A 19,165-nucleotide genomic window follows, 5' to 3' on the forward strand; every position below is an offset into this window, starting at 1 on the left:
TCGACACCAACACCTGCAGATGGACTGCGCGGACTGGTTCGGGATGGCTACTTTGGAACAACGTTTGGAGGGTGAAACGGAGTCCAATTTGGCTTAAATTTGGTGGGGAGCTTCATGGTGCTATAGGCTTCATATCCAATGGTGGATTTGTGGAATAAACTGTTAGTTTGTGTTTTATTAGGAAGTTATTATGGACGTTTTCTATGGTTGTGTTGTGGTGATGTTGGGGTGTCGACAACACCAAGGTAGTGTCGGTCAACACCAGCATTTTGGTATGTGTGTTGGATTACAAAGGGTACGATCGGTGATGATTTACACCAGGTGGAGGTGTTGATTGACACTGGAGGAGTTGTTGGTGAATTGGAGTATTAGTGGGCAATTTTTGTCTGTAGCTGGATGGAATCAAATATTCCAGCCCACTTCTCTTGTTACTCGGTCGCTAGGAGTGGTTGGTTATGCGACTCAGTAATAAGATGAGGTGTTGTTTGGTGTATTTGTGGGAGTTTTTATAAAAAGCGATTTCTACGCCGGTTGTCTCGTCGGAATTATGGGGTTCCGGTGAGATCGTATCTCGTAGATCATGTGTGATGATTGGAATCCGGGTGCACTCGTTTCATTTTGTCTCTGTTTTTTTTTTTTTTTTTTTAATAAAACACAAATTATATTGCAGGTAAGACATTAGTGTATTCATATGATGAAAGATTTGTTTTTATATTTTTTTCAAACATCATGGGAGTTACATTTTAAAGAATTAATATGCAATAAATTGTGTTAATGATTACTATTAAAGGAAAATAAAATATCAAATTGTTTTATATTTTTAAATTATTTTAGAATAAATTGATTTGATCTTTTGGCACAAAAACTGTGAAACAAATATTATGATTTTTTGTCAAATAATAATTATTATAATATTATAATATTTTTATAGCTTGAAATTAGTAAAGAATTTAATAACCATCACATTATATTTTTCCAAAATTATGATATTAATATTTAAATCTTTAATTGTTGGAAATTTATTTTGTCCAAAATTATAATATTAGCATTTAAGTCTTTCTTATTTGCAAAATTATAATGTTATGATAACTATATAAAATATTGATAAATGATACTTATGCAGAATTATAATGTTATGGTAATTATATAAAATATTGATAAATGATATCTATATATCATTAATAAAATAACATTGCATATATGCTAATATATATTTTAGTACATAAATATCATTTAAATTTAGTGAATATGAAAAATAATGTATGTAATTTTGAAAAAATGAATTAAAAGAATTTAATAATTAAGAAGTAAAGGCAGGTGTCGAAAATATACGCTGCCAAATGTCGTTATAATATACGTTGTATCGAAACCTTTTCATATATTATATATATAAGATAAGATATATATATATATATATATATATTGAGAAACGGTGAACACTTTCTCCATTGTGGATGCTCTAATTAAGGATCCATCGATCTTACTTCACAAATATCCAAAACTTCCTTCCATGAAAGCATCCAAATTGCATTTTAGTTTCCCATCAATAGTGAAGTATGTGATTGAAGTATGTGATGGGAAACTATAACGAGTCTGTATGTGATTAAAGTGGGGGTACCATTTTGCTCATTGATAGCAGAACCATTCTCTAGAATCCCACTAAATCTTTCTCCATCATTGTATATATCTCTCTGTGGTCCTCTTTATTGTACATTGGCGCAAATAATATCAAAATGAATTTCAAGAAACGACAATTATTGGTCCCACAACACACCAGTTCCTCTCTAAAAGTAACATAAAAGTAAAGTAAACAATGGGATAACGAATTAAAGACTCACATTCCACACCAAACCTTTCTACCATTTCCTATAATGGACGGAACAGTAAGCCTCTGGCGGAGAGAGGCCGTCTTCTTGACGGCAATGCTTGCAGTTGAAACAAGTGTCGTCGGAATTAGTACACTGTTTAAAGTAGCAACTTCAAAGGGACTCAACATTTACCCTTACCTCGGCTATTCTTATCTTCTTGCTTCTCTTCTCCTTCTTCCTTCTCTTTTTTTCACCAACAGGTTTCTAATAACTGTAAACTTTTTAAGACCATTCATAACCATTCTTTGTATAGATTTTATTTCATTTTTTTTTTTACAGGTCAAGATCACTTCCTCCACTAAGTCTCTCAATACTCTGTAAGATTGGACTTCTTGGATTTCTAGGGTAATATCCAAATACAACATTCCTTCTTCCACAATTTAATATGAAATTATCATCCACTAATTAAAGTGTTGCTAATATATGATTTCTGGCTGAAAAATATACAAAAAAAAAAAAAGATCAATGTATGTGATTACAGGATACATAGGCATCGAATACAGCAACCCAACCTTAGGCTCCGCCATAGGCAATATCACTCCTGCTCTTACCTTCATTCTCGCTGTTATCTTCAGGTTCTTTTTTGTTCTTTCCTAATTAAGATTTCAAATTAATGCAGATTTATTCCAGCCAAATTTTAAAAAAAAATCATTTGATCAGATTAAAAAATATGTTTATTTGGACCATTTAAGATATACTAATAGTAATATCCAACGTGCTAAATAGTAATATACTAGATTTGGATCCGTGCTACATCACGGGTTGAAATACATTTTATTATTTTTTAAATTTTATATATGTAATTGTTTATAATATTATTTGGATGCAACTCATGCAAACAATTTTTATGGTAAATATCACTCATGTAACATAAATCTATTATGTAACTTTTATATTGTTAATTTTAACCCGTGCTAAAATATATAAAATTATTAATCCATGCTAGAGTGTGTCCAGCAGCTTCCGTGGTAGAGTATATAAAATTTTAATCCGTGCTAGAGTATGTAAGTCTTAAAAGTATAATATAAATAAAAAAATTTCATTCCATGTTCTAGCACAAGTCCTAATTTTTATCGAACGTTGTGGTTTATCAATAAAATTTGTAGAAAGTAAATTTGTAATATTATGTTTAAAGATCTTTGGAAAAACTTGATATAGGACTAAAATCTTCCGAAAATACAGTTTGGAATATCTATGATTTTATTTGTTACCACTAATATATTAATTATCAATCTGGAATATCCCCAATTAAAGTTGCACCCACTATTTAAGTATAACCAGTTAATATATGAATTAATCTAAAACTTATTTGTAACCATTTGTAACTATTTATTAAAATTATAAAATTTACAAAAACGTTGTGTATTTTCCTTTTATAAAAGAGAGGATAATTTTAATATTAGCGATCTCTAGATTAAAAAATAACATAAATACGTAATAGATCAGAGATGACAGATCACGTATACCCCTGTTTTAAAAATCGGTCTAGGCGGCCGTATAATCGCCGGTTACACGCTAGGCGGAGCCTCACCGCCGGGATTTTACCATAATCGGCTAACAAGTCGGAAACTTAAAAAAAAAAAATTTGGGGGTTTTAAAACTTCTATCTGTGATTTCCTTTCATAGATCTGTTATATGAAGGTAGAAACTACTAGAATAACAAGCTAAAAACGATTAATAGTTGAAAAAAATATGGAGGCTGCTTTAAATTAGGTTTACAGTCGACACAGATCGACACACAGAAGGAGGAAGAAGACGAGGGCATTTTCGTCATTTTGCATTAATTAAAAAAACTGTAAAAAAAAAAAAACAAAACGAGAGAATGTGACTCGAACTGGTGATGCGTGAATATACATGAAAACCACTGGACCAATCTAAACTCTCGTTAGTATATTACAAATTTAATATATTATACGCATATATGCATAAAACCCCTAAAACTAGTCCCCGATTAATTTCCGATTTAAATCCGATTTACCGATTAATCGCTAGGCCCTCCCTCACCGCCCGACTAACGCCTAGCGATTTTTAAAACATAGCGTATACCTAACATGAATAAAGCTGGATAAATCTTTCTTTGATTCATTAGATGTTTTGGTATAAATATATTTATTAATGAGGAAAATTTAGTGCCCCCAAAATTAACTGAAATCAATAAAATGGTTGAAGGTTCCTTCCTGTTTGATTTACTACAAAACTTTTTCAAGTAGTGAGGTTTTTCATTGCCATGTTGTTCAAGTAATGATGTTTAGCTGAAATCAATAAAATGCAATATAAGAAGTAGGTTTTTTTTTTTTGTGTTGTTAACATTTTTATATTTAAAAGGGATCAAGTGAACCAATCCGAGAAAAACAATACTCCTTCCCAATTGACTCTTTCGAGTTGATTAATATATTTGTTGACAAAAAAAATTGAACCAATTTGAGGAAAAACCTTTTAACAAAAAAAAAAAAAAAAAAGAACCAATCCGAGGAAATACCAAATAGTAGTGTGTTGTATTGATAATTTAGCTGAGGATTGTTAGTAGTTAGGTAAATGCATTTTAATTATTCTTATGGCATTCTAACAATACATACATTTTATTCACGTTCAAATGATATGAAACAAAAAAAAAAAAAAAAAAAAATGATATGAAACAAGCTTGTTACTATCGCACAATATCGTGTGGTCCAAATCTAACCAGGACGTTTGCATGAATATAATAAACGTGTACTAATTGGTGTTTCTCTAGTCATATCTTATGGAATAAAACGTAAACACATTAGATGTCAATTTGTGAATAAAGGATGGAAAAAGTATCATTCAAAGAAAGGAGTAGTGTAGCCAAAGTGATGGGGACAATACTGTCATTAACAGGCGCACTTGTAGTGATCTTCTACCACGGTCCACATGTTTTTGTCGCATCTTCTCTGCCGTATGTAAACTTCCGTATTTCTCCATCGTTGTCATCTTCAAACTCTGATTGGCTCATCGGAGGAGCCCTTTTTACAATACAAGGCATCTTCGTTTCTGTTTCCTTCATTCTACAGGTAGCATTTTTGTTGTTAAGTCGTTAATTAATAACGAGGTATAAATTATATAGAGAGTTGATATCTTAATATATTAAACATCAATTTCATTCCAATGTTTATTTATAATTAAAATGATTTTCGGACAGGCGCATATAATGAGTGAATATCCAGCAGCATTCACAGTCTCCTTTCTGTACACTCTATGTGTTTCATTCGTGACCACGACGATTGGACTAGTAGTCGAAAAGAACAATCCAAGCGTTTGGATCATTCATTTCGATATTACTTTGATAACAATTGTAACTATGGTATGTTATATACATTTTATAATTTTTTTCTTACATCAAAATACACCTTTTTTCTTTTCTTTTAACATAGTTTTCTTTATAAAATATTTCAGGCAATAATAACATCAGTATACTATGTGATTCATTCATGGACAGTGCGACACAAAGGACCAGTATACTTAGCAATATTTAAGCCTTTGTCTATTTTAATAGCAGTGGTTATGGGCTTCATCTTTCTCAACGATTCTCTCTATCTTGGATGGTACATGAATCAATATAGTTTTCATACGTACATGTACATATCTATAAACAAAAAAACATGTACTCATCTTCCATTTTGTGGTTCATTTTGCAGTTTGATTGGAGGGATTTTGATAACGTTAGGTTTTTACGCTGTGATGTGGGGCAAAGCAAACGAAGAAAAGAACCAGTTGTTTTCATTTTCAGAGAAAACCCCTCTTCTATTGAACCGCAAGAACGACCAAGTTTAGAAATAAAATAAAAAATAGACTACTATTAGTTAACAAATACCATATTTATAAAATGGTTTTAAGTCTCTATGAACCTAGTAGTTGGAAAAACAGATACTATGTATCTTTTAGATTATTATTTTTCCTTGTATTCCAACATTCATAAAAAAAAAAAAAAAAAAAAAAAAAAAAAAAAAAAAAACATTCATAAATAAGTTATTAGATTAAACGAGTTAACATATTTTACTTAAGTTTGGCTCCTTTTCTGTAATTATTATTTGTCAGCTTTGAGATAAGTCTCAAATATATGATACGAACTTGCATATTGCCTATAGTTTTTTTTTTTTTGGAGGGAAATCGTTTACAAACAAAACATATAGTCTATAGTACAGACTAGGATATAGTCTATAGTACAAACATATAGACATATTCAGGGGCAGACCCACATAGGTTGGAGGGGTGCAACTGCACCAGAAAAAATATAAAACTTGTTTGATTTTGCATTAACATTGTTTATATAAATGGTCTAGTGGTAATGGATGCACCACACAATTCAAGAGGTAAATCCCCTCCAAAACTAACTTTTGTTCATCCCCTCCAAAACTAACTTTTGTTATTTTCGCACCTGATCCAAACATTGGCTGGATCCGCCACTGGACATATTGCCTATAGTCTATAGTTGTCCTTTTCAAAAGGACCTTTGTATAGTATACTTGAAAAAAAATAAAGACTAGGAGATTAAATACTATAATAGTCAAGAAAAGAATAATAATTATTGAACCCAACATCACTTCGTTATATAATATTTGTAACATCAAGAAAGCAACAAGAGGGATAACAAATTGAAGACTCACAGACCACACCAAACTTTCTATAATTTCCAATAATGGCAGAAACAGTTAGTCTCTGGCAGAGAGAGGCCGTGTTCTTGACGGCAATGCTGGCGGTCGAAACCAGCGTGGTCGGAATAAGTACTCTGTTCAAAGTAGCAACTTCAAAGGGACTTAACGTTTATGCTTTCCTCGGCTATTCTTATCTTCTAGCTTCTCTCCTTCTTCTGCCTTCTTTTATCTTCTCCAACAGGTTTCTAATAACTTTATTCTTTAAAACCGTTTCACACCCAATTTTTTTCGATTGACTTCATTTATGGTGTTTGTTTCTGTTTTTTTTTTTAACAGATTAAGATCACTTCCTCCACTAAGTTTCTCAATACTTTGTAAAATAGGACTTCTTGGATTACTAGGGTAATATTCAAATAACTCTATTTTTTTTTCAAATTTTAAAATTATGGAATTATTTTCAAGTGTTGCTAATATCTGATTTTTTTTGGGCAATATAATGTATGATTTTTGGCTGAAAAAAAAGAACAGATCTATGTATGTGATCACAGGATACATAGGCATCAAATACAGCAACCCAACCTTAGCCTCCGCCATTAGTAATATCACTCCTGCTCTTACCTTTATCCTCGCCATTATCTTCAGGTTTGACTTTTTTTTTTCCCTAATATTTGCATATTTAAGATTAGTTTTAGAACAGACTATAGTAACACTTTTCTTACTATATTTTATAAAATGTTCACGTGTTGATATAGTAACATATCTTTTTCCGGCTTAATTTGGCTATATAAAGCAAAAAAATAAGAAAAATACTTAGGTTCACCCCTAGGGGTGAACCTCTCCATTCACCCCTTCTTCTCTCAGCCAATCATAATCTTCCATCTAATATTTCATTTAAAAAATAAATCAAAATTAAATTAAAAAACAAATCAAATTAAGGAAACAAATTTTGTATACTTTTAATTAAGGAAATTTAAATATTAGCTAGGTTTAGATTTTTAAAATTAGAATAAAATTATATGTCGGTTTGGGTTTACAAATGAATTGGTTAGGGTTTAGATTTTACAACTAAAACGAAATTATATGTCGGTTTGGTTTTACAAATGAGGTGGTTAGGGTTTAGATTTTACAATTAGAATGAAATTATATGTCGGTTTGGGTACAAATGAGATGGTTATGGTTTAGATTTTACAAGTAGAACAAAATTATATGTCGGTTTGGGTTCACAAATGAGATGTTAGGGTTTAGATTTCACGATTAGAACAAAATTATATGTCGGTTTGGGTTCACAAATGAGATGGTTAGGGTTTAGATTTTACAAGTAGAACGAAATTATATATCGGTTTGGGTTCACAAATGAGATGGTTAGGGTTTAGATTTTATATATGTTGGTTTGGGTTTATTAAAGAGCGGTTTAAATTTTTTTAATTTTATAATAATATATACAGATTTTATTTCCTTATCTTATAAGGGGGTGAATGGAGAGGTTCACCCCTAGGGGTGAACCCAAGTATTGACAAACTTGGATCATATTAATTAGGTTTTACTTCACCATATTCAATAATATATTTTGCTAACCAAGACTTTTTACTAAAGATAAATATTCTAAAATAACACTAAAATAAGTTTTGGAAAATTATAGCATAAACTCCATTATTTTTCAAAAACAGCACTTTGCATTATTCAACTTCCTTTGAGTATTTCATATGCCTTTCTTTTTCTTTTTGGATTAATGTAACACAATTTTTATAATAAAAGGATGGAAAAAGTATCATTCAAAGAAAGGAGCAGTTTAGCGAAAGTGATGGGGACTATATTGTCACTAATAGGCGCACTTGTGGTGGTTCTTTACCATGGTCCACGTGTCTTTGTCGCATCTTCTCTGCCGTATGTAAACTTCCGTCAGTTTTATCCATCGTTGTCATCTTCAAAATCTGATTGGCTCATCGGTGGTGCTCTTCTAACCATAAGAGACATCTTCGTTTCAGTTTCTTTCATTCTCCAGGTACCACTTTTTCCTGACTCTTATTTAATAATCTCAAAACCTGATGTTTAAGTGGGGAACAACTTACATGTACATATGAACATTGGTTTACATGGTTGGAGACTTTAATAATATTAAATCAAATTCTCTTAGATTGTCCTATTTCAATAAAAGCTGGAACTAGATATAGTCGTAGTTTTGTTCCAATAATTTATTCTACATAATGATGTCGGACAGGCACAAATAATGAGTGAATACCCAGCAGCATTCACAGTCTCCTTCCTCTACACTGTATGTGTTTCAATCGTGACCACGACAATTGGATTAGTAGTTGAAAAGCACAATCCAGGCGTTTGGATCATTCATTTCAATATTACTTTGATAACAATTGTAACTATGGTAGGTTATATATTAAAAAAAATATAAATTTTACCAAAATTCTTTCGTTGTGATCTTAATATAGTCTTTTATAAATTATTTCAGGCTATAATTACTTCAGTATACTATGTGATTCATTCGTGGACAGTACGACACAAAGGACCTTTGTACTTGGCGATATTTAAGCCATTGTCAATCTTAATAGCAGTGGTTATGAGCGCGGTTTTTCTCAACGATTCTCTCTATCTCGGATGGTATGTGAATCAATAGTCTTCAATCTTCATCTACAAATTTACAAACAAAACATTTTTTTTTTTCTATTTTTTGCTTCGTTTTACAGTTTGATCGGAGGAATTCTAATAACGTTGGGGTTTTACGCTGTGATGTGGGGCAAAGCAAACGAAGATAAGGATCAGTTGTTATCATCTTCAGAAAAAGAGAAAACCCCTCTTCTAGTGAACGGCTATAGTGACCAAATTTAAATTAAAAATAAATTAGAACGAAAGAGGAATTTACATACTCTTAGTTACAATTTTGGGTAATGTTTACATATACATGCATACTAGTACTTACATTACATATTGCTTTGTATATAAACTTGAAAACTTACTATCTAATTGTTTAAATCATGGACTAAGACTCTCAAGATCTATCGGTGGTTAGTATATATTTATAAATATGACCTCCTAAATCTTTATATAGAATTTGATGCTGTAGGCGAACATTTCTCTCTTTCTTGCATAGGCACAGCCTATATACAGTATATATACACGCAATAACTGCATGTGTTGATCAGTTGAAACTTTAAAGTAGTATCTGTTCAAAAGATTTGTACATTATGAGAGATTTATGATAAATTTTATTGATGTAATATACTATTCAAATAGATTCATATTATTACATCAGAACAATATTGCGTGTCGACAACTTAGCCATTTCGTTTGGTTTTTTATACGAGTACTTTATCCACAGTATAAATTTAGATGTGCAAATATACCGTGGATAAAGCGTGATCTTATTTGGTGAACAAATTTGGGCCTTAATTTTGACTTGAGACCTGCTCGTAGCCTATGTAGTCATAACGTTCGCGATACTTATTGAGTTATGGTTATATAATTTTAATTTAAATATTTAGGTTCATGAGATTGTTACTCAATTTAGTTCTTTAGTAAACAATCCGATTTCTTCATAGGTTAGGTTTCGGTTGTATAATTTTAGAATAATGAGTTAGGAATCGGATTTGTTCGGTCCAGGATTTTGCAGGGCTTAGACCATGGGCATTGGTGTCCCCTGGTTTTTTGTCCCCCAAATTTATTATTATTATTTTGAAAGGTTCTTATTTTCAATATGAGCATTATTGTCTATTTGTATTTGGTCTCCTAAATAAAATAATAATATTTTGAAAGTTTAAATATTAATTATTTAAATTAAAAAGTATCATAGTAAAGATTTAATAAAAATAAAACATATAACATTAACATGAAAACATAAAAAATTTACAAAGTTACAAAGTTACAAAAAGTTGAACGGTCAGTAAACCTCCTTAAGACATGTACCAGCTGAGTCGAGATAGGCAAATTCATAGAACAGGAAGGTCAATTCACTGATGGAAAATGCAATTACAAAGCTAATATAACCGTGCAACTGGATTCCATCCTTCCAATACGGAGCAACTTTTGGAAACCAAACTAGGCCAAGGATCGCATAAGCCAATAGCATGAAGGCGTACAACTTCATCAAAGGAGCCTTCTCTCCCTGTAAATAGCCACCTCTGTTCTTCCAAACTGTTCTTCCTCTGATTGTGGTGCCATCCAGTTCGGGATCACATGTCATGAAGTAAACAGTGTACCATCCAGTCTTCTTAATGATCATAGCTTCCGGAGACATCTTTACTTCTCATAACTTCTCCAAGATTGCAGGAACCAGCATCTGCAAGTTTTGGCGTACAGCACATGTCCTCAGTTTTGAAAAAAGAACCACCAACTCTATCTTGCTGCTTCCCTTCAAACACTATCGCTTCAACCAATCCCGCAGTAGCCTGAGTAGAATTCTGCTTGCTAGCAGATTCCTTGCTTCTTACAAAAGTGATATTATCAAACCTACAAAAATAAAACCGGAATTAAGGACCATAAAGATACACAAAAATCCTTCATCTACAAATGAACAAGTAAATCCCTAAGAAGCAGTAATACAAAATCTTCATAAAAACCTTGAAATTTCCTTAGAAACGCTGTACCAAACTCATACAGTATCAAAGAAGCAGTAATACAAATCTACAAGCTCATATACACCAAAAGTGCAAAATCCAATACTGAAGAAACCAAATTCCTTAACCAACTACAACTCGAAAAGTATTCACATACACAGAGATCTTGCCCTGAGTGGCAGATGGAGGAAAAGTTTGTAGATTTGATTCTGCAAAAACAATGCATCTCTCAATCACAACTTAACATGAACATAACCAATGTCAAACAAAAACTTAAAAGATCAAACTACATTAGCAATAACAAGTCTTCCTCTTTCTCCATAAACAAGATTCTCGTATCTTCTCAAACAAAATAAAGTTATCATCCTAGACACAAACATAACCTACAGCTAACAATAGAGAATGCAATCCAAAACAAGAGCACAAGAGCTTCTATATTTCAAATTGGTCTTTTAGAACATCATTTATAAAATCAATCTCCTCAAACAAATTGTTTCCATCCTGAAGACAAGCACAACCTGGATAAGAGCTACAGAGCCTCTAAAAGCATCCATGAATCAATCTTCTCAATCAAATTTGTTTCATCCTATATTACATAAGCATAACCTAGAACTAACAGAATCTGAAATAAGAGGTCAAGAGCTTCTTCTAAATTCTGAAAATTTTGATTTTGGAACATCAATTCACGAATCAATCTCCTCAAACGAAACAATTCCATCCTCAACACAAACAAAACCCAGAAAAATTCGAGAAACAAAATCTTAAACCAGAGCTTGAGAGCAGAGCTACGGTGAAATTAGAAGCGAATCAGAAACTAGAAGTTCTCAAGTGTTGTTACCTTAGTGCCACGTTGACGGACAATGATGGCGCCAGGTTTAGCAAACTAGAGTATCAATTGAAGCAAGATGTATACGAATTGCAACGAGAGACGACCCAGGAAACAAAAAGCAAGTAAATTTAGGGTTAAGTGCGGAGAAGGAAGTGAAAAAGATGTACCTTTTTGCAGTAGAATCGATCAATGATGAACAAATTTAGGGTTAAGTGCGGAACGGCTTTGTGAAATCGTCGAGGATGTGTATCGCGTTTGTCGTCGCCGTCGAGAGAAAAGAAAGAAGGAAGAAATTTTGTCTCTCGAAATTTTTTTCTTTTAACCTTAGAGAAATTCTACACCCAATCAGAATAGAACACGTGGCAAAGTCGATGGACGAAAAACGTCCCAAAATAAGAAGCGTTTTTTCGATATTGGGCCTTTTTGAATTAAATTAAAATCAGAAAAAAACGAAGGATGGCCCAAAATAACGCCGTTGCACATGCTCTTAGAGGAAAAAAGTACCATGCTTGGGAAGGTCCAATACGCATGGGCAAATATAAATGATATAAATTCTCATTTCACGTATAAGTACAACATGGAGAGACCAAATGATAGGAAGAAGGTCCACCGAAATTCAATTATTTTTTTTTTGTCTTAATCTACCATTTGGTCTCAAAGAGGAACGAACACTATATTCTATAAAGAACTCTGCTAGAGTTTTATAAGAGCAATCCCATTGTACATACTATGGGTATGCCTTTTATTTGTTTACTAATATAATAAAAAAAATAAAGTTTTAATCTCAATATATCTGAGACACAGATCTCTGTCCCGATTATTTTTGATCCTCTGAGACACGACACGTGTCATTAATTTATTGGTTACATTTTTTTTTTTGTTTTTTTTAATATTTTCTTCCTTTCCTTCGCTTCTCTCTCTCTTTCGATACAATCAAAAGAATGAAACAAGAAATCAAAACAATGATCTTGCCTCGTCGTCTTCTTCTTCCTGCTGAGACGTGATCGGAGTCGGTTGATGAATACAGTCGAGAAAGAGATCTCTCGTGTTGCTTTCTTGTTGGGATTAGCGATTGGGTTGGTTGATTTTTTCTGAAATATTCTTTGTTTCGTTTGAATTTCGATATTTTCTGTTTAATTTGAGAAAGAAATTGTTTCGGAGATTTTGAGAAATTTCAATTCATGGTTGTGGAATTAGTGTTGTTTTGTGGCTATCTTGCATGTTTATGTCCATTTCGATCTTTTCTGTTTAATCATCACTCCTCCTCCTCCATCATCCTCCAAATTTGATTCTGCAATTGCCTCTTCTCTCTTCAAATTTGATTCAGTTTGATTTCTTCGTAGCCCACCATGGATGCTCAGCGAGCTCTGTTAGACGAACTTATGGGAGCAGGTGAATGAATTATAATCGAAGAGCAAAATATCTAATTTCAGTTTTTATCCCCGAAATTGAGCTCTCCAAAGCTTTTAATCTATGGTTTCCAAGTGAAGAATTTGGTGATTTTTTGTTTAATATAGCTAACAGAAGAAACGATTTTGCTCTTGATTTTGCTTGCAGCTCGTAATCTGACCGACGAAGAGAGAAGAGGGTTCAAGGAGGTTAAATGGGATGATAGAGAGGTCTGTGCATTCTATATGGTTCGATTTTGTCCTCATGACCTCTTCGTTAACACTCGAAGCGATCTTGGTTAGTCACTATTTGTTAACAACTCCATTGTTGCTTTGTATGATATGCTTTTTCTTCGTGTTACTTTCTTAGCTTCATTGTTGTCCCTTGTTCTTTTTTCTTCCGTAAGAATCGAGTCTTCTGTACACTAAGATTGGAATTGGTTACAGGTGAATGATCTTGATAGGAAGGTCAGGCGTGGAGGTGAACGTCTTGCACAAGAGGTTGAGCCGCCTCCACCACCGTCTCTATCTGAACAATTGTCTGTTTTGGAGGAAAATGTTAAGAACCTTTTGGAACAAGTGGAAGCACTTGGTGAAGAGGGCAAAGTGGATGAAGCTGAAGCGCTAATGAGGAAGGTACTATTTGTTTACTATGCTGTTGAGTTGTGAAAACTTGGTTACAATTTGGAGATGTGATACAATACAGATTGGTTTCTTATGATTGTTAAAGTGTTTTCTGAGAGTTGAATTGGATTGTATCTTTGTGATTATTGTGTCAGGAGGCATTAGAGGCTGCACAAAAGAGATGGACTACACGCAATTTCGATGTTGGGAAGCCTCTTGGTAGAGGGAAGTTTGGCCATGTCTGCTGCAGTATCAAATTCTAATATGATCTCCGTAGGATAAAACTCCGATAAAAGGCTGAAGACAAGTGACTAGTGGTGAGGTACGATGATGATGGTGCGTGAACGACAATGTGGAGGATATGGCGATGATCAAAATGATAAATAGCAATGGTGAGATGGTGAGGATTGTTCTGATGGTTATATGGATTGGAAACAAAGTGAAGAGTTTCTGATTCACAAAATGTATAGAAACTTAGAATCAAGAACGCATTCAAGGATTCGAATTGAGAGAAGAAAGATTCAACAATAGTGTTGTTACATAAAACTTCTTCGCTAAAGAACAAAGAGGCGTAGCTATAGGGTTTTATAATTAACCCTAAGGCTCGACACTCAAACAACAGGAAGTTCAAAATAAAACAACAAGATGTTTAAAGGAAATAAGAAAACAGCGAAACGTCTAGGTGACCTGTAGTAGTACAGAAGTCACTTGTATTAGTACAGAAGTACATTATTCCCCATTGGTAATGACTTCTAGATAACTCGACGTAGTGATCCATTTACCTCATTAAAAACCATACTGAGAAAACCCATTGGGACAAAACTCAGCTATGGGAAAAAGAGTACAAACTTCACACCTAAGTTATCTAGTTATCATTACCGGGTGAAGTCTTCATGGTGGATATGTTGAAGACTTGGATCCTTGGTAGGTTGAATGACCCGTGAACTATGAGTGAGTGAGCTTCTTTGGCCATCTCCTTAGGTCTTGAACGAGTGATCCTTCCCACCATCTCCGGTTTCTCTGCAGCCTCTGGCTCCGTGCTTGCGACGATCATATCATCCTCCCCCTCTTCAAAAGGATTTGTCCTCAAATCGGAATCTGCATAGCAAGGAAGCAAGTCAGAAACATTGAATGTTGATGATATGGTATACTTACCTTGAAGATCAATCTGGTATGCATTATCATTAATCCTCTTGATGACTTCAAATGGACAATCAGCTCGTGGTAGAAGGTTGCTCTTCCTCTCTTCTGGGAACCTATCCTTGCGTAAGTGAATCCACACTAAGTCTCCTTCTTGGAAAACGAGCTCCTTTCTGCCCTTGTTCGCATGCTTCTCGTATTGCTTGGTCCTTTTCTCTATGTTCTCCTTAGCCTTAGCATGTATCCTCCTCACCTGTTCAGCCTTTTCTTTGCCATCGAAGCTACACTTCATACTTAAAGGTAAAGGAATCAAGTCTAGAGGTGATTGTGGATTAAAACCATAAACAATTTCAAAAGGAGAGAATAGAGTAGCAGAATGCTTAGCGTGATTATATGCAAACTCAACATGTGGTAGACATTCTTCCCATGACTTGAGATTGCTTCTCACTAAGGTCCTGAGGAGTGTAGATAGCGTCATGTTCACCACTTCGGTTTGCCCATCTGTTTACGGGTGACATGTGGTTGAGAATGATAGCTTGGTTCCTAGCTTAGCCCATAACGTCCTCCAGAAGTGTCCTAGAAACTTTATATCTTGGTCTGAGACAATTACTTGAGGCATTCCATGTAGACGTACTACTTCCCTGAAAAACAAGTTAGCTACAATAACATCATCGTCCGTCTTGTGACTTGCAATGAAGTGAGCCATCTTACTAAACCTGTCAACCACAACAAAAATCGAATCTCTACCATTTCTGGTTCGAGGTAAGCCAAGAACAAAATCCATAGAAATATGAGTCCAAGGTTGAGTAGGAATAGGTAGAGGAGTGTACAAGCCGTGGGGCTGTACCTTACCCTTCGCCATTTTGCAGATATGGCACCTAGAACAAACCAATAGAAGTGTTCTTGCAGTCCAAGTAGAGTCTTTGACACTCCAAAATGTCCAGCTAGTCCACCTCCGTGAGCTTCTCTGATCAGCAGCTCTCTCATGGATCCTCTTGGTATGCACAATCGACCCTTAAAGAACAGATATCCATCCTGCCTATAATAGTTTTCAAAAGCAAACTTATGGCATTTGCCTTAGCTCTCAGCAAAATCGATGTCAGTCTCATAAAGTTCTACTATCTCAGCAAAACCTTCTAGCTTAGAAGACAATGTAGAAACGAGAGTGTACCTCCTGGATAATGCATCTGCGACTACATTACCCTTACCTTTCTTGTACTTAATCGTGTAGGGAAAAGTCTCAATGAACTCCATCCATCTGGCATGTCTCTTGTTGAGCTTCTGTTGTCCTTTGATATGCTTCAGGGACTCATGATCAGTGTGAATAACAAACTCCTTGGGCCATAGGTAATGCTGCCATGTTTGAAGAGCCCGAACTAAGGTGTACAGCTCCTTGTTATATGTAGGATAGTTTAATGTCGATCCTCCTAGCTTCTCACTGAAGTAAGCTACTGGTTTCCTATCCTGCATCAAAATAGCACCTATACCCACTCCGGAGGCATCACATTCAATCTCAAAAGTTTTCATAAAATCAGGAAGTAAGAGAATAGGGGCAGTGATAAGCTTCTCTTTTAAAGTTGAAAACGCCTTCTCTTGTGCTTCATCCCATCTGAATCCTACATCCTTCTTGATAACTTCTGTAAGTGGTGCTGCAATAGTACTGAAGTCTTGGACAAATCGCCTGTAGAATCCTGCTAGTGGTGCTCCTGACTTCTGCCACGTTTTTGGGTGTTGGCCACTCCTTAATAGCCTTGACCTTCTCATCGTCCACTCTAACTCCTTCTGCACTGACAACAAAGCCTAGAAAAACAACCTCAGTAGTACAGAATGAACATTTAGCAAAATTAGCAAAGAGGGATTGAGAACGAAGACCATTTAGAACTTGGCGGATGTGTTCTAAGTATTCTTCTAGACCTTTGCTGTAGATCAGGATGTCGTCGAAGTACACAACCACGAAATTGCATATGAAAGGTCTGAGAGCATGATTCATTAAACGCATGAAGGTGCTAGGAGCATTGGTGAGACCAAACGGCATGACTAGCCATTCGTAGAGCCCTTGCTTGGTCTTGAAAGCTGTTTTCCATTCATCTCCTTCCTTCATTATGATCTGATGATAACCACTTTTCAAATCGATCTTTGAGAAGACTGTTGACCCACATAACTCGTCCAGCATGTCATCTAATCTCGGAATCGGATGTCTGTACTTCACTGTGATATTGTCAATAGCTCTGCAGTCAACACACATCCTCCATGAACCATCTTTCTTGGGTACAAGCAAAACTGGTACTGCACATGGACTGAGACTCTCTCTGATGTGTCCCTTGCTCATTTGTTCTTCTACTTGCTTCTGAAGCTCATTAGTTTCTATTGGATTGGTTCTGTAAGCTGGTCTGTTCGGTAGAGCTGAACCTAGTACCAAATCCATATGATGCTCTATCGCACGTATTGGAGGCAAGCCTGGAGGTATCTCTTCTGGAAACACATCCTTGTACTCCTCTATAATCTCTATCATCTCGCGTGGAAGCTCTTCTGCTGGCTTGGTACTGGTGAGTGTCTCTTTATAAACAAGCATGAATGTGGTCATCTCTGGATCAAATAGCTTGTTGAACTCGCTGTGATTGATGTACAGGCTGTGAGACACTTTCTCTGTATCCTTGCGGTTCATGTGAAGCTGGTCCTTGTAGATTTCGCTGGGTGTAAGTGGTAGAAGAGTAACCTTGCGTCCCTTGAACTCAAACGATTGCTTGTTGGTGTAGCCATCATGAAACACTCTCCTATCGAACTGCCATGGTCTTCCCAACAGAATATGACTTGATTTCATTGGAATCACATCACATAGCAGCTCATCCTCATACTTCCCAATTGTTAGTTTCACCATCACTTGCTGCAAAACTGTTAACGCTCCCTTGTTGTTCAACCACTGTAGCTGGTAAGGTCTTGGATGTGAAGTGGTCTTGAGATTAAGCTTATGTACCATCTCTTCACTAGCTGCATTAGTACAGCTTCCACCATCAACGATCAAGGTGCAGACCTTGTCTTGAACCATACACCGTGTGTGAAAGAGGTTCTCACGCTGTCCTCTATCATTTGGATGAATCTGAACACTTAAAGCTCTGCGTGCTACCAACATCTCTCCCATGGCTGCTGGTTCACCTTCTTCACCGAAACTAGACGCTGGTTCACTCTCTGAACTGTCTACAGGCACAATCTCTCCTCCTTCTTGAAGAATAAACATCTTCTTGTTAGGACAGTCTCTGGAATAATGCCCCATTCCTTGGCATTTGAAACACCTGATATGACTTGTAGAGGTGCTACTCTTAGACTTGAAATCGATCTTAACTTCCTCTTTGACTGTGGCTGTCGCGGGTTTGTTATCCTTGGTGGAGGCGGGTTTGCTGAACTCTCTTGGCTTGGGAATGTTAGGCGTAAATGTTGACCTCACTCCCTTTCTCTTGATCTGCGACTCAATCAGCTCTGCCTTATGTACCATTTCTTGCACATCTTCATAATTCTGCAGCTCTATCTTGTCTTGAATCTCTCTGTTCAAACCTCCAAGAAACCTAGACATAACCATGTCTTCACTTTCTCTCAGATCAACCCTGATCATAAGCGTTTCCAGCTCCTGATAGTAGTCTCTTACAGACTTAGTGCCTTGAGTGAGACGCCTCAGTTTGTTAAGAATCTCTCTCTGGTAGTGTGTAGGCACAAACTTCTTTCTCATCTGCGTGACTAACTGTTCCCATGTAGTGATAGCAGGCTCTCTCTGTCGATGTCTAGTAAGTCCTAACTGCTCCCACCACAACAAAGCATAACCATTAAATTCAGATATGGCTATCTTTACCTTGTTCAACTCATAAGTACCTTGAACTTGAAAGTTCGACTCCATCTTCCTTTCCCAGTCTAGATAAGTCTCTGGACCGTTGGTACCATGGAATGAAGGATACTGAATCTTGAGATGATTTAGCTGCTGCCCCGAAGGATCATACTCCCTGTCGTGATCTCTGTTCCTGTTTCTCCTCATTGTCTCTTGACTATGATCTGAAACTTCTTCTTCTTCAGAATACTCTCTATCTGACTCAATGTATATTCGATGCCCAGCTACTTGTTCAGCTCGTCGTGGACGTATGTGATCTCTGCCAGT

At 35.3% G+C, this 19,165-nt stretch overlaps 2 protein-coding genes across 3 annotated transcripts; both read left to right on the top strand.

Moving 5' to 3' along the window:
* Positions 1 to 1,434: 1,434 nt before the first annotated feature.
* On the top strand, positions 1,435 to 5,848 carry LOC104710655 (WAT1-related protein At3g28070). Of its 2 annotated transcripts, none has more exons than XR_015567066.1 (7): positions 1,435 to 2,068; positions 2,148 to 2,213; positions 2,330 to 2,443; positions 4,654 to 4,935; positions 5,026 to 5,187; positions 5,280 to 5,428; positions 5,522 to 5,848. XR_015567066.1 is itself a non-coding variant. In XM_010427291.2 (7 exons), the coding sequence occupies exons 1-7, from the start codon at positions 1,872 to 1,874 to the stop codon at positions 5,655 to 5,657; spliced, it is 1,068 nt and encodes a 355-aa protein (XP_010425593.1). In that variant the 5' UTR covers positions 1,435 to 1,871; the 3' UTR covers positions 5,658 to 5,848. The 2 variants fall into 2 exon arrangements, 1 of the variants encoding a protein (XP_010425593.1); XM_010427291.2 differs by having other exon boundaries at positions 4,654 to 4,897.
* A 334-nt stretch (positions 5,849 to 6,182) lies between these two features.
* LOC104710657 (WAT1-related protein At3g28100) lies at positions 6,183 to 9,466 on the top strand. The gene is made up of 7 exons (XM_010427293.3): positions 6,183 to 6,719; positions 6,815 to 6,880; positions 7,007 to 7,120; positions 8,234 to 8,480; positions 8,697 to 8,858; positions 8,943 to 9,091; positions 9,178 to 9,466. Exons 1-7 carry the CDS (start codon positions 6,523 to 6,525, stop codon positions 9,317 to 9,319), a joined length of 1,077 nt encoding a protein of 358 aa, XP_010425595.1. The 5' UTR covers positions 6,183 to 6,522; the 3' UTR covers positions 9,320 to 9,466.
* Positions 9,467 to 19,165: the final 9,699 nt, after the last annotated feature.

The sequence above is a fragment of the Camelina sativa genome, chromosome 9 (genome assembly GCF_030686135.1).
Source record: "Camelina sativa cultivar CO46 ecotype springtype chromosome 9, ASM3068613v1".
NCBI lineage: Eukaryota > Viridiplantae > Streptophyta > Magnoliopsida > Brassicales > Brassicaceae > Camelina > Camelina sativa.

Bases quoted from the DNA above. Each gene is read 5' to 3' on its own strand.
- LOC104710655 (XM_010427291.2), top strand. From the start codon at position 1,872: ATGGACGGAACAGTAAGCCTCTGGCGGAGAGAGGCCGTCTTCTTGACG. The intron at 2,214-2,329 runs GTAATATCCAAA...AAAAAAAAAAAG, and splicing joins GGACTTCTTGGATTTCTAGG to ATCAATGTATGTGATTACAG. The intron at 4,898-5,025 runs GTAGCATTTTTG...ATTTTCGGACAG, and splicing joins CTGTTTCCTTCATTCTACAG to GCGCATATAATGAGTGAATA.
- LOC104710657 (XM_010427293.3), top strand. From the start codon at position 6,523: ATGGCAGAAACAGTTAGTCTCTGGCAGAGAGAGGCCGTGTTCTTGACG. The intron at 6,720-6,814 runs GTTTCTAATAAC...TTTTTTTAACAG, and splicing joins TCTTTTATCTTCTCCAACAG to ATTAAGATCACTTCCTCCAC. The intron at 8,481-8,696 runs GTACCACTTTTT...GATGTCGGACAG, and splicing joins CAGTTTCTTTCATTCTCCAG to GCACAAATAATGAGTGAATA.